Source organism: Chiloscyllium plagiosum, chromosome 12, assembly GCF_004010195.1.
Source record: "Chiloscyllium plagiosum isolate BGI_BamShark_2017 chromosome 12, ASM401019v2, whole genome shotgun sequence".
Taxonomy (NCBI): domain Eukaryota; kingdom Metazoa; phylum Chordata; class Chondrichthyes; order Orectolobiformes; family Hemiscylliidae; genus Chiloscyllium; species Chiloscyllium plagiosum.
The window spans coordinates 25,343,692-25,358,644 of NC_057721.1; the positions used below are offsets into that span (position 1 = coordinate 25,343,692).

At 38.8% G+C, this 14,953-nt stretch overlaps 1 protein-coding gene across 1 annotated transcript in view; it reads right to left on the minus strand.

The window, feature by feature from the left end:
* Positions 1–774: 774 nt before the first annotated feature.
* The window catches only part of LOC122555492 (centrosome-associated protein 350-like), a 60,922-nt gene continuing 46,743 nt past the window's right edge, over positions 775–14,953 (minus strand). Inside the window, exons 8-10 of the mRNA XM_043701517.1 lie at positions 11,911–12,073; positions 7,148–7,381; positions 775–4,957 (exon numbers count right to left, since the gene is read on the minus strand). Coding sequence (XP_043557452.1) covers positions 4,900–4,957; positions 7,148–7,381; positions 11,911–12,073 — 455 coding nt within the window. The 3' untranslated portion in view covers positions 775–4,899. The remainder of the gene's footprint in view (positions 4,958–7,147; positions 7,382–11,910; positions 12,074–14,953) is intronic.

Sequence of the window (14,953 nt, forward strand, 5' to 3'; positions counted from 1 at the left end):
TGTCCATTCAACAACTACCCTCTCCTCTGATCTGTAGCTCTAGTTCCCATCCCCCTGCCAAATGGGTTGAAACCCTCCCGAAGTCCACTAGCAAATCTCCCACCCAGGACATTGGTGCCTCTCCAGTTTAAGTGCAACCTGTCCTTCATGTATAGGTCACACCCTCCCCAGAAGACACCCCAATGATCTATATATCTGAAACCCTCCCTCCTCCACCAGACCTGTAGCCACATGTTTAGCTGCACTCGCTCCCTGTTCCTCGCCTCACTAGCACAAGGCACTGGCACAGAGGTTACTATTCTGCTCGTCCTCCTGTTTAGCTTCCAACCTCACTCCCCAAAATCACTTTTTAGGTCCTCATCCCTTTGTCTAGCTATGTCATTGATGCCAATGTGCACGATGACTTCTGGCTGCTCACCTTTACCCTTCACAATCTTCTAGACTTGATCAGAGACATCCTGAACCCTGGCACCTGGGAGGCAACATACCTTCTGGGAGTCCCATTTGCAACCACAGAATCTCCACCCCATTCCTCTAACTATTGAATCTGCTGCCACTAGCACTTTTCTGTACTCAGGGATGCCCATTGAACTACATTAAGGATGAAAGAAATAGAATTGTGTTTATTCATTGGAAGAAAAATCATTACACTGATATTCTTTAAATTTTTCCTTGACTTAATTGCTACTCTTGATTTGTGGAGTCTTGACCCCTTTACCCATCCTGAAGAAAAAGTAACATGAAACAAGTTGAGTAGAATAGCAATTTATTGTCACATGTACTTTTGCAAGAAGAAATACAGTGAAAAGTTTTATAAGTAGCATACCACGGCACTTAGAAGTCATAAATAAGAGATAAAAGTAAAAGTTAATCACAGTTCAATTTATGGCTCTGGGTTCAGGTATGTTGGAAAACCAGGCTGAAACCAGAATGCAGTGTCAGGCCAAGACCACCCAACCACCACGAGATGAGACCTCCATGGTGGGACTCAACCTCCACAGTGGGCCGCTGGAAGACCTGGAAGCCGCCTATAAAGCAAGTGCAGTACCTCCATGCCAAGTTGAGACCTCTGTGCTGAGACTTGACCTTCACACTGGGCTACTGGAATTTCCTGGAAGCTGCCAAAGAAAACCTCCACACCAGGGCTAGACCTCCACACCATGACAAGACCACCCGTCCTGGACAAGGTAGCCACTTTGGGAGGCCACCACAATGGAAACCGCCCACTAGGCCTTTACCACTATTCCCGGCTGCTGGAAGCCATCTCGTCGCTGGGTCTGGGCCAAGAGAAGACACTCGCTCCCTGTTCCTCGCCTCACTAGCATCCAAGTAGTTAGAAGAATGTAAGGTACCATTAAAAATGGAAACATTTTTAAAAAGCATACAAAGAGCAATAAAAAGTAAAGTGGACCACATGTTGCGCTGCTATTCTGCCACCATCTTGAAGTTGAGGTGACCCATGGTTATTGCTTCTAAAATGAAACTGTTCTCAATTGCAAAAATACAAACAACTCAATTCATATTATTCGAGCATTATTGCTGCAAAGTTGTTGCCCTTACTTTATCCATGCACCATAAACATTCCTTGGTTCTATGGTGGTGACCTCCTGGTGTCTGAATTCACAGTTTTCAATGGGAAAATTTGATGGAGCGATGCAGATAAGGCCCAAGAGTTATAACTTCTGAAGCCTGATTCTGTCAAGATCTGCACTGGTTTCCACCCAGTCTGTTGATGCCCCAAGTCAAAATTGGGGTTAATGTTCTTATTTGCTGATCAGATATCGAATAGGTATTGGATGCGACTTGCAGGTTAAAACAAAACTCCTTCAAAAACCAGCATTCAATGCACCTCCTTTATTGACTTAGAAAAAAACACTGAGTCACAATTAACCAATAATCATTCATTTACTCACAGTTCAGACATTAAATTCCTTTTAACAAATTGAATTTAACATTAAATAAATGACAATAAGACAAACAGAGCATCATATTTATGTTTGGAAAATGTCACCCAAAATGTGTTGAAATAATTTCAATGATAAAATAGTGGACAAATGACTCATCTGTTGTCAATCTGATTAAACCTCACACATGTTGTATTGGTCACGCCAGGGATGATTTCATGGCCACGCATTTTCTCAGTTTAATTGTGTAGTGTCACGATCTGAAGTGTCATTCCATTTCGAGTGCAAAGCTTAAATGGCACAACCACACCAGGGAATATGCTAAATATGTTTTTTCTTTGTGATGTAGTCTCTGCTCAAGGATCTTTACAATAGAGAAAAGCTGAAAGGCAGAAGAATTGAGATGGTCAGAAAACAAAATGGTGCCAAAGATATTCTATTCTATGAAAATCTTGAAATCACATTGGCATGATTCATATATATATAGGAAAATCTGATTTGCTGTTACAAATCCAGTTTATTCAGTAATTTTCCATCTACAATAGTTGGTATTCAGTGATGCCTGATCGAATCTTGCAGAGTCTGCTCAGAAAAATAATTTGTAATTGATTGCCTGGCAATCTTAAGGACAGTACATAATGATACAAATTTCCATCATTCTGAATATCTTATCATGAATAGCATATGGCATTTTGGGAAAAAATATCACTATTTGGGTAAAGAAGGAGAATTGGAATTTATGCTGCAGTTTATTGGAAACAAGTGATTTTGCAGGTAACGGAAAATGCAAAGTTGCAGTTAGGTATCTGAGGGAATTATCATCAGTATGATTATTAAATACTCATGAACCTCTTGTATTTTTGCCTCTGAAAAACTTTCCTTAGTGTTCAGTCATGGTGATGTACATACAGGTACAGAGAACTGTAGACTCTGAAACTTTTTAATAGGAGGTGAACCTGCAGATATGACTTGATGCACAAATGCAGATTTTGACACATAATGGTTGAATATTGTTGGAATGGTAAGCAATTTATCACTCAATTGTTGTAAGCATGCTGTAAGTTCAGGAGCAGAAAGAGTATGTGTCTCTGCTGGTTGAAGGATATAAGGGGAATTACCTTGGAAGATCCAATGCACCCACTCTTGACTGTGGATATCAGACAATGCAGATAAAGAAAAGTTTAAAAATTCAAACAGAAAAGGGGATAATGCTCTTTAAAATAAAGCTCTTGCTTAAAAAATAGTATCAGGGTAAAGTACAAATTAGAAGAGTGAGCAGCTTCCAACCGTAAGGGAGATTAGGGTGAAAAATGTCACTTTGAATGGATTTAGGGAGTGGGGGGAGCAGAATGTTGAGTACTAACGTGAACTAGTTTAGAGGATGTTACAATAGGATTGTTATATTTTTAGGACAATACATTTTTATTTCTAAAAATGTTGAAGTTTGGGACTGTAGCATTAAATTTTAGGAGAAATCAAAGAGGCAATATGATTTATGCCGAAGCCTATCTGACATTAAATCTGTGTGCTTTAAATTTTTAAAAGATCAAAGAAGGGCTCAGACTATTTTGTTGAGGGGACTATGCAAGGAATTTACATTTGGGAATGATGACAGCTATTTCTAAGTCCAAAACTCCTAGTTTCCCAAAAGCAATAAGATGTTATTGAAATTAATTTGTAAACAGTTGTGCTAACATAACCCTTTTTATCAAAGGTGAAAGGCCAGTGTAATCAGAGTTAGCAGATTACCTTAGCTTTCAAGTAGAAATGCTAATGTATTTTCCTTTGCAATGGAGAAAAGAATAGAGGAAGCCATTGAAAGATTATGGTTATACTCATTCCTATAAACTCAGGAATATCACACACTGGGAGAGTTTCAATTGTGGGGTTGCAGCCAACTGAAAGAGTCATACCTGCACCTTAAGCAGAGAAAATAATGACCCTATTGTTCACCATGTGGACTGAAAGTGGGAGCTCAAGTTCAGTTTGAAGACTGAGTTTGTATGCAGTTTAATCGAGGTTAGAGGGCTTGTGTGACTGAAATTAGATGGAGAAACCATAGTAAAACTCACACTGTGGAAAATAACATTTGGAAAAGAAAAAGAACTGTAACTCACTTGGGATTGATTGAAGAAGGATTGAATGCTCATTTAAGAGACTAATGTAACAAATTTTAACTTGTCATTAAAAGTATAAAGGAGCCTATTTTGTTCAGTAATTTAACATATCAGATACCAATGAAAAGAAAATTGTGTTTAGTAGTAAGAGTGCCAATTCTGCATTTGTCACAGCAAAATATTATTCTTGTGTGCCACTCTTTCAGCTAATAATTAAAAGCTCAAATTTCAGTTTGAAAGTTTCCAGTTGTTATGGAGATTGCAACAAAGGTAAGAATAATGCTAGGTATCAGAGATATCTCTGGAAATGAGTGGGCAGTTTACTGATGCATGTTATTTAACTTGAACCAATAAGCATAAGTCTTCATACATTCAACATTTTCCAAGGATGTTTACTTCTGGGTCTGCTCAGATTGCATAGCCAACTTTTGCACCCATTGGTTTTCATGTACTTCATGAGTTTTCTTGTCTGATGCAAACAGGAACATTGGAGATGACTGCAGCTTAATTTACAAAACCCCTGTGTAATTGCATATTTTTACATATGATAGACATTGCAATTGGGTTGTTAGCTTTTCTACTACATTGCTAGTTTGGCATATTTGAAATTATACTTCTAACAATTCAGGGACTAATTTTAATCCAACTCCAATTCTCCCACAAATTGTTATAACTCAATCGCTGGTATTCTTGCAAGAACAGAGAAGTTTCACTGAGTCCAGTTTAGCCTCTTCTACAAACAAGATAAAATGAGGCGTATGACATCCCTGTCTCTGAGAAGAGGATGCTGCTTGTTTACAATTGAAGAAAATCTAGGTCCAGGTGGAAAGATAGTGGTTTCTTTTGTATTTCACATCAGAAGTTATTTTCCTTCCTTTCTACTCCCACGCCATAATAACTTTATTGAAGTTGACAAAGACACCTTTGTTCAATTTACTGTGAAGAAAAAAGAAAATGACAGTTAAACCACTGTAATGAACCTGGGTTATATTGTGTTGGAAGAGTTGGTTATCATCATCAAAGGTGTCAATAGATTTTCACCTGAATATCTTTGGGGAAAGAATACTGTGTGTCATTGCAGACATTAGTATGTCTGAACTTAGCACCTCTCTATCTTCGCAGCAGCTTTTATGTTTTTATACATTAAATTGGACCACTAGCATCATGGAATTGTACATGGTCCATGAAATATCTTGAATCAAGTCATGTAGACATCTGTTTCAATTAAGGTTGTATTTATGCTTCAAATCTCTTCAACTAAACTTTTCCAGCTAGGATAATGGCAGACAGCCTATCTTCCACTTGGAAATTTAACTTAAGCAATGAAAAACCTAGTTCAAAACATTGCTGTAACTATATTTTACCCAACATCAATCTAACTACCTATATTATTGGAATGTTGGATAAACCATCAGCAAAAGATATTTTTCTTGTCCATGCTTTGATCATGTTCTGCCTCCAGTCTTTTAAAACTAAGATCTTGCAAACTACTGCATTGCTACAGGGTTTGTCAACCTCTAAAAATCTTTGAAAAAAACTGGTTCACCTTTCAGCCTTAGTACAACTGGCACTCATCAGAGACAATCTGTTTTCTGTAGAACTCATGGTATTTCATTAGACATGGTTCCCATTCTATGTGATTATAACATTCCTGTTCCAGAGGATTATCGAATGACTACGGGTTGCTCAATTCTTGTGACCACTATCAGTTCCTCAGTGATTGATAATGTAAGGATGCAGAATGATGTGTTAATCTCATTGTACTTATCAAAACAACAGTGCAAATTAATATACTATAATGCAAAAATATGTAAGACTTGTTATATTGTAATAAAAACTTCCAAAATATTGCTCAACATCAAAGCACTTTAAAACTGAGGTGTCAAGCTAAATGAAATGAACTGGATATTTCATCAAGTGTATTAAAATAGAAGACTCGTGGGCGGCACGGTGGCACAGTGGTTAGCACTGCTGCTTCACAGCGCCAGAGACCCGGGTTCAGTTCCCGCCTCAGGCGACTGACTGTGTGGAGTTTGCACGTTCTCCCCGTGTCTGCGTGGGTTTCCTCCGGGTGCTCCGGTTTCCTCCCACAGTCACAAAGATGTGCAGGGTCAGGTGAATTGGCCATACTAAATTGCCCCTAGTGTTAGGTAAGGGGTAAATGTAGGGGTATGGGGTGGGTTTCGCTTCGGCGGGTCGGTGTGGACTTGTTGGGCCGAAGGGCCTGTTTCCACACTGTAATCCACACTGTAATCCACACTGTAAAAACTCTTGTTCCTATGAACATGTGCTGATACTATATGTGCAACTTGTATTATACATCCAACTTCTAAGATTAGTCTCCATTACCACTAGGACCTATTTAGGTTATCACCATCACAAATTTTATGTTTGTAAGATTTTTTTTATTTTGGGGTACTAATTTTACTTTAGAGTCATATTACCTGGTTTAACATCTGCCTGGCAGAATCCTGGGTGACGTGCTTGTTCAAGATTAAAGAGAGGCCCATGTTAACCTTGCAAGCATACAATGGCAAAGGAGTTCACAGTTACTTGGAGATAATATCACAGAGTCTTCCTTACAGTGGTTAGACACTATTCTCCAAACTCCAAGGAAATGAATTGTTGACAATGTCAAATTGTAAACTGTTATACTTCGAACTGTCTATTTGATTTCAAAGGATACAGTCTTCAAGATTTTAATGAAGATAACTGTGGGGCTATCATGGTTAACTGTTCAGATTGAGTTCTGTACTGCAATATTAGATTAGACACTCTGATAGAATCATTATTGAGATTACTGATATTATCTAGTGTTCAGAAATGGCACAAGAATAGCTTGTGCAAATATGCAAAATGAAATGAAATATTATGTCCCCCTGAGAGCTAATAGTCATTCTGAATTTGTAGGTGGCATTGATATGATGTTTTCAACAACTTTGTTTCACCATCAGTAACATGGCCAAGCTAAATATTCAGAAATACTTACTTTGCAGTAGTTCACCATAAATATGATACATGTTTACGTGTTAACTCTACTATTTGAGAAAAGTAAACATTTTAGTGAAACATGCAGTCTTTGAATGTATCTTGCTTCAAATCAAAAGGTTGGAATGTCAAACGTACCAAATGAAATAACGAACTCCTTCAAATGTTCCATTATGCCGTCCTACTTCATCGCCTTCCAGTTCTACGCCCAGGTATGCTTCCTGTCGACCTGGTAAGTGACCCAAGTATTTAATCAATCCTTTGCTGATTTTCCCTGCAGGTCGGGAGAATTTAACGAGGTGCCCAATTTTCAGATCTGCAATGCTTCTGGGAGCGAATGGACGTCGGGGCAATACTCCTTTATCAATGGGCCTGTTTAATAGAAAGATAAACTTTTAATCCTAATTGTGAGTTCAAACCATTCCAAGGATGTTTCAACCACTTCAAACTTGCTCACATTTCAGGTTTCAGATTTCTAATTTCCCTGATAGCCTTTGAGAAGGAGCTGGCAAGATGCCTTCTTGAACCACTGCAGTCCATTTTGTGTAGGGAGACCCACAATGCATTTGGTGGGGTGTGTGTTTCTGGAATTTATTCCAGCAAGAGTGGAAGAATTATTATATATTTTTATGTCAGGATGGCGAGTAGTTAGAGATGAACATACCGGTGACAGTATTCCTGTCTCTGCTGCCTTTGTCCTTTTAGACGGTGTTGGGGAGATTTCACTGGGGTGTTTAATGTAGGGCTAGGGAGGGTGACACTAGTTCTGCAACAGACACTTCTAGCCCTGAAATGGTTAACAACAGCCAAGCGAGCTGCTTCTGGTGACTGCATGGCTACCTAGCTGGAGCTTGTAAGGGATATGCATAATGTTAATTAAATCTTGGAGCCTGTAAATACCAGCCAGTATCAATTGCCCCATCGAAACTCGGGATTAATAAAGAAACCGATCGGAATCTGTAACTGTTAGACAAGTGTGAATTGCTCTATCGGAACCTGTAACTAGTGAGTGTGAATGGCTCTATTTAAGTCTAAAGTTGATAAGTGCAATTGTCAATTTAGTTAAACTGAAACTATTGAAAATGGCTAGCCTGTCAGACGCATAGTAATTCCTTGAAACAATGAACTATTGAATACGGGATCGGAACCGCTCCCAGGGATGGCTGAGCCATTGTCAAGCACAGCAGGAGCTTAAACTGCTGTCTGCGTCTAACCATAGTTGCCAGTGTGAGTCTCTCCTTCCGAAAGAACACGCAAAGACGGGACCCCGCGGGTCCGTCTTAACAACGGTAAGAAGTTGCAAAGTAGTTATGTGTTCAAATGTCTCCTGTTAAGGTGAAATAAAACTTTCTGTAAAAGTTTGCTCAGAGATGTGCCTGTGTGTTCTGGTTGCCATAGGAGAGAAACTCAAATCAAAACCCATTGAGGGTTGGGTGTAATTGTAACTCCTTTTCACTGTATCTCGAAGAAAATATGAAAGCTGTTTCTTGACATGTGAAGACAAAGGAGATACTGCGATGGGAAAATAGACTGGTTTTGCTAACAACCACACAGGAAGCTCAGGAGGGTTTAGATTCTGTTAAAAAGAGAAGGAACATAATAGATGGAACTCTTGAAGATGTGTAGAATGGAAAGTTTCTGTGGTATTCCGTAGAGCAATGAGTGTCCAAGGAGACTGAAGGCTTTGATCTGACATGATGGAGAAAACTGAAGAGCATCTGAAAAACTGGGAGCGACTATGGGACTATTCTTATCATGCTACATGTCAGCCACAAGTGTGATGTCGAATAAAAGTGTTTGCTAAGGTATATTTCAGTTATGTTGTTCAGTGCAAAACTGATAATTCTCTTTGGTTTTATGTTAGTGACCTGTTTAGTGATGTTTTATCTATTTGATATTTAGTTTCTTTGTTATTGCAAAGGTCTTGAAATGTGAAATCTTGCTTTTTAGTTATTTTTGTTGGTTGTTGAGGAATTCCTCTCTTCTCAAAGGTTGTTAGTGTCTGTGGGGATCTTAACAGTTACTCATACTTCAAACTTAAAGTCAGGTGTACATAGTTTCTAGATTGCTGATAGTACATTTTACAGTAATTGTCTATGTTTTAGTGTGCAAGGGACTTTTGAACTATAAACTGTAAAGTGCAAGTTGGGCACTGTTAGATAGCAAAAGGTTCTGGGAGAGTTTTGTTTGCAACTTGAAGGTTAAATGGGATTGTGCAGTTTACCCTTTAGCTACAAAAGATCAGATTTTTTTTGAAGCATTGAGATGACACTTTATAAGACAATGTTGCACCAGAGGTCTTTGAGTGAAGAGAATAATTGCCTAACAACTGCCTTCAGAATGGTTCAGCTGCTGTTTGTCATAGAACTGATGCGGAGGTGCCGGTGTTGGATTGGCAGGGACAAAGTTAAAAATCACACAACACCAAGTTATAGTCTAACAGGTTTATTTGGAAGTAGCTAGTGGGGCAAAATCATAAGACACAGAATTTATGGTAAACGATCAAAGTGTCGTACAACTAATGCGATGTACTGAACAAATCTAGATCGCTATTAAGCCTTTAATCAATTAGAATGGGAATGTAGGTTTTGATTCATTAATATGTAAATCCAAAAAGCACAAAACCTATAGGCAGTCAGTCCATATGACATTTTATCAATTCTTACTCTGAAAAAAGAACCAGTCTGATTCAAGGTTGGGATACAGACAGGCTCTAACCTCACACCTTTACTGCATTGTCTGAGCTGAGATGTCACTTGTTTTTATATAAAACCTTGTTATCTCAGGAATGTGACTTGAAAGAAGTTCTGGGATTTACACATTAATGGATTAAAACCTGTATCCCCATTAGAAGTGATTAAAGACTTAACAGCAATCTAGGTTTGGTCCATACATTGCATCAGTTGTATGACGTTTTGATCTTTTACCATAAATTCCTGTGTCCTACGCATCCTGCTCCACTAGTTACCTGACGAAGGATTCAGCGCTTCGAAAGCTACTGCTTCCAAATAAACCTGTTGGACTATAACCTGATGTTGTGTGATTTTTAACTTTGTCATAGTACTGTGATTGTCTAGATACACTAAAAAGAAAGAATTCTGATATAATAAAGGACCTCAGTCCACCTGAATTAAAGATCAACCATGACTCTGTGACCACCAAGATGTCATCATTGTTCAGAATCAAAAGATCTGACAAAAAAAAACTGTTCCCACCCTTGCATTCCAGACTTTGATTTATCATAGAATCATAGAATCCCTACAGTGTGGAAATAGACCATTTGGCCCAACAAGTCCAAACCCGACCCTCCAAACAGTAACTCACTCAGATCCATTCCCCAATACTCTACCTTTCCCTCGACTAATGCACCTCGCCTACACATCCCTGAACACTACGGACAATTTAGTATGGCCAATTCACCCAACCTGCACATCTTTGGATTGTGGGAGGAAACCGGAGCATCCAGAGGAAACCCATGCAGACACTGGGAGAATGTGCAAACTCCACACAGACAGTTGTCCAAGGCTGCAATTGAACCCAGGTCCCTGGCGCTGTGAGGCAGCAGAGCTTATTTTATCTTGTGTATGTTTTTTCACCAATAATATTTATGTCACAGCATCTGTTTTTGTCTGATTTATTCATGAATGAATGTGTGAATGCCTGGGTTTTAAAAGGAGTATAGCTTAAGTCCCATAATTAATAATTCATTTTTACAATTTTTAAAGAATAACTCTATATACAATAAATCATTATTTTCCTGTTAATGATGAAATCTGGTGTGAATTACTTTTGTCCTGATTAACAGCCTGTCTGGCAAATTAATCACTTCAGTAATTTAATTGAATAGTCACATGGTTGTGGAATAGTGAGTGTCCACTATTCCAATCGTGCTGGGATGGTTGCACATTGTTAATTGATTGCTTGATGTTCTATAGTGAATGTTGCATTTTGAAATATTAATGCTGCATTTTTCTTTGTTAACTTCAGTTCATTTGAATGTTAAGTAATGGCATGTCCATAAGACCATAAGACATAGGAGGGGAAGTAAGGCCATTCGGCCCATCGAGTCCACTCCGCCATTCAATCATGGCTGATGGGCATTTCAACTCCACTTACCTGCATTCTCCCCGTAGCCCTTAATAAATGTCTGATTGTATCTGTGTAAATTTTAATAATAAATAATTTTGGTTCCATGCATATGGTTATATATAGGTTAAGTAATGAATTTTAATCAATATTTCTAGTTCTGTTCCTGCCAATCTTACTTGATTGCCTGTGTTAAGGAGAGTTACTGGTATTTTAAACTGTGTGGAGATCCTATTTTACGAATATACAACTTAAGCGAGAGATTAGTTATGATTTAATGCACCAAAGATATTGCTAAAAGGCATATTCTCCCAAACTCAATAGTTGGATAGAACATTAAAAGTTTATTTTAAAAAAATTTAGCCTGACTGCCCACATTAAAAGGAAAAGGAAAAATTACTGAAAAACGTAATGTGGTTGTGTACATCACCACAAAGATATACCAACTGATAAACTATATTTTGTGCAAATAGTACATCTTTCTGTATCTATTTAAAACTGTTGTGAAGTACCATTGGTGACTATATTCTGATTTGTATGTCATAATTCTACATAGATCTATTAGTTGGTCAGCTTGAGGGTCAGACCTTTGAGCAGAAACTTTGGGTCATTTTCACCTTCATTGACTGGGCGACGATGTTGTCAGGGCAGAATGCTCAGTAATAGAATGCACCTGAGTCTTATCCCTTAGAAATTAAACAAGTCAGACAGGTCCTCTAAAGAGTGGATGATCTGTCACGTGAAAACAAAATATGATAAAAGCAATAATTTCAGTGCTTGCTGACCTTAATTGCCGAAGACCTTTCCTCACTAACCTCCCTGCGTTTTTTCTGTTGAGGCAGTTGATCCAAAAACCAGGAGAAGTTGTGGAGTTACAAGGAATTGAACTGGAACATGGTGGAAACTGATGTTGACCATTAACTTGGCTTACAGATGACATATCATCATCGCTCGCCCCATCTACATCACACAGATTACCTATATAGAGAAAAAATAATCAGATCTTTGCAAACTTTACCGTGCTCTGCCAAGATTGAATCTTGATCACAAATTAGTCAGTCCAAAGGCTGTGAATGAATTAAGGTGATTATGAGGAAAAATAAAATTAATGTAGTGAGTTGTTAAGGACTGGACTGCATTGCCTAAGAGTCTGATGCAGACAGGTTCAATAGAGGCCTTCAAAAGGGAATAGGCCAATTAGTTGAATAGGCACAATTTACAGGATAATCAGGAGAAAGCAAGAGAAAAGCACCAGATGAGATGCTCATTCGGATAGATGGACCAAATGGTCTCCTTCTGCACTCTAACAAGTCTGTGATTCTGTGACTATGGTTAGATGTGTAGAGCCTTGTTAACTCATTTTTATCAAAAGAACGTTACACGAATATTATTGTCGTAAAATGTCAAGATGATAACAATAAATTAGGTGAAATAAATATTGATTCAAATTTCAAACTTATGAATCATAGTTTCAGTTAATTATATATCAAGCACCATTTTAAAAATGTTTTGTGCTCAGTAGAGGAAGATCATAATTGAAAGTGTTTTATTAATCATATGACTGTGCTGTGAGAAAAAATAACAATTTTGAAAAATTTCACAAATATACATTATGATAGTCTTGTTGCATGTTATCTCTTTAATGAATATACCAAATGCTTTCTGGCATACAATCTTTCAAGTCTATTCTCAGATTGTTTTGTGTTTTTCTGTAATATTACAGATCGAATGCCACACTAACCAAGTATTATCTCAGCCACATTCAATCTTGCAAATTATCAGATTAAATTTAAGATTTTCTGCACAACAGATAACAAAGCCACAGCCCATAAATATCTACTACATTTAAATGAAGCAATTAGACTTTTATTTGATTTGGTATGTTATACAGAGAAGGTTCTGTCAAGCTGCCACTCAGTAGGATGCAGGCAGGGTGAAACATAGAACATGGGACCAGAACAGACATTTGGCACTTCAGTCCTGTTCTGACATTCAATATGATCATGGCTGATCCTATAACTCAATAACCTGTTCAATAACCTTTGATCCCTTTAACTCTAAGAACCATAACTAACTCCTCCATGAAACAGTTGGCCTCAACTGTTTTGGTGGTAGAGAATTCTAGAGTCTCACTACTCTCTGGATGAAGAAATTTCTCCTCATCTCAGCCCTAGTTGGCCTACTCAGTATCCTTAGGCTGTGACTCCTGGTTCTGCACTCCCCAGTGTTTGGGACCATCTTTCTTTCATTTACCCTGTTTAATCCTATTAGAATTTTGTAGGCTTCTATGCGACTTCCACTCATTCTTCTAAACTTAAGTGAATGTAGTCCTAATAATCCAGTCTCTCTTCATCCATCAGTCCTGCTATTCTAGGAATGAGTCTGGTAAATCTTCATTTCATTCCCTTCATAGCCAGAACATCCTTCCTCAGGTAATGAGACCAAAACTGCACACAATACTCCAGATGTGACCTCACCAAGGACCTGTACAATTGCAGCAAGACATCTCTGCTCCTATACTCAAATCTTGCTATGAAGGCCAACACACTATTTGCCTTCAACCACAACAAAAACAAAAATTGCAGGGAAGCAACACCTTTCCCTCAAAAATGTCACATCCCTTAAGGTTAATAACAAGGTAAATGATGAGACCCACACATCCAGATTCATGTACCTCCTTTATCCTTATCAGAGGATAGCTCACCTACCATGAACCAACAGTACTGAAAGCCAGTGAGTATGACCTTGAGCTGCTCCTGTCAGAGGTGGATAATCGCAAAGGCACACTTTATTGAAGCCCAAATTGCCTCCATCAATAAGACAATTGTTATAACACTGCAGATGGTCTGGGTGGAATTATAGAAATTATTATCTGTTCAGAAAAATCAAAGAAATTCACCTATACATCCATTGTGCCAGGTTGTCTAAATTTTGCCATTTGTTGGTCACTGTCTCAAGGAAGGATGAACACAATGGAAATATCTCTGCAGCAAAATGCATAAGATTACAGTTCTGGTATAATAGTGGGAACCCTACTTTGGCTAACCTTTTTAGGAACAGGAACAGGAGTAGGCCAAAAAACGTGCAGGTTAGGTGGACTGGCTGTGGTGAATTACCCATAATGTCCCGTCGCTAGCGACTCTTTGTGTGGAGTTTGCACATTTTCCCCATGTCTGCGTGGGTTTCCTCCGGGTGCTCCGGTTTCCTCCCACAATCCAAAAATGTGCAGGTCAGGTGAATTGGCCAGGCTAAATTGCCCGTAGTGTTAGGTGAAGAGGTAAATGTAGGGGAATGGGTCTGGGTGGATTGCGCTTCGGCGGGTCGGTGTGGACTTGTTGGGCCGAAGGGCCTGTTTCCACACTGTAAGTAATCTAATCTAATCTAATCTAATATACAGGCGAGATGGATTAGCCATGGGAGATGCAGGTTACAGGGATAGGGCAAGGGGGTTGGTCTGTTTGGGATGCTCTTTGGAGAGTCAGTATGGACTCAATGGGCCAAATGGCCTGTTTCCACACTGTCAGGATTCTATGATTCAGCTCTTTGAGCCTGCTCTTCCATTCAGTGATATCATGGTGGAGCCTGTGTGGGTGGAATTGAGGAACCACAAATGCAAAAAAACCATAGTGGGAGTTATGTACAGACCTCCTAACAGTGGTCAGGACCAGGGGCACAACATGTACCGGGAAATAGAGAAAGCATATCAGAAAGGCAAGGTCACGGTGATCATGGGAAACTTCAATATGCAGGTGGACTGGGTAAATAATGTTGCCAGTGGATCCAAAGAAAGAGAATTCATGGAATGCTTACAGGATGGCTTTTTTGTACAGCTTGTCATGGAGCCCACAAGGGAGCAGG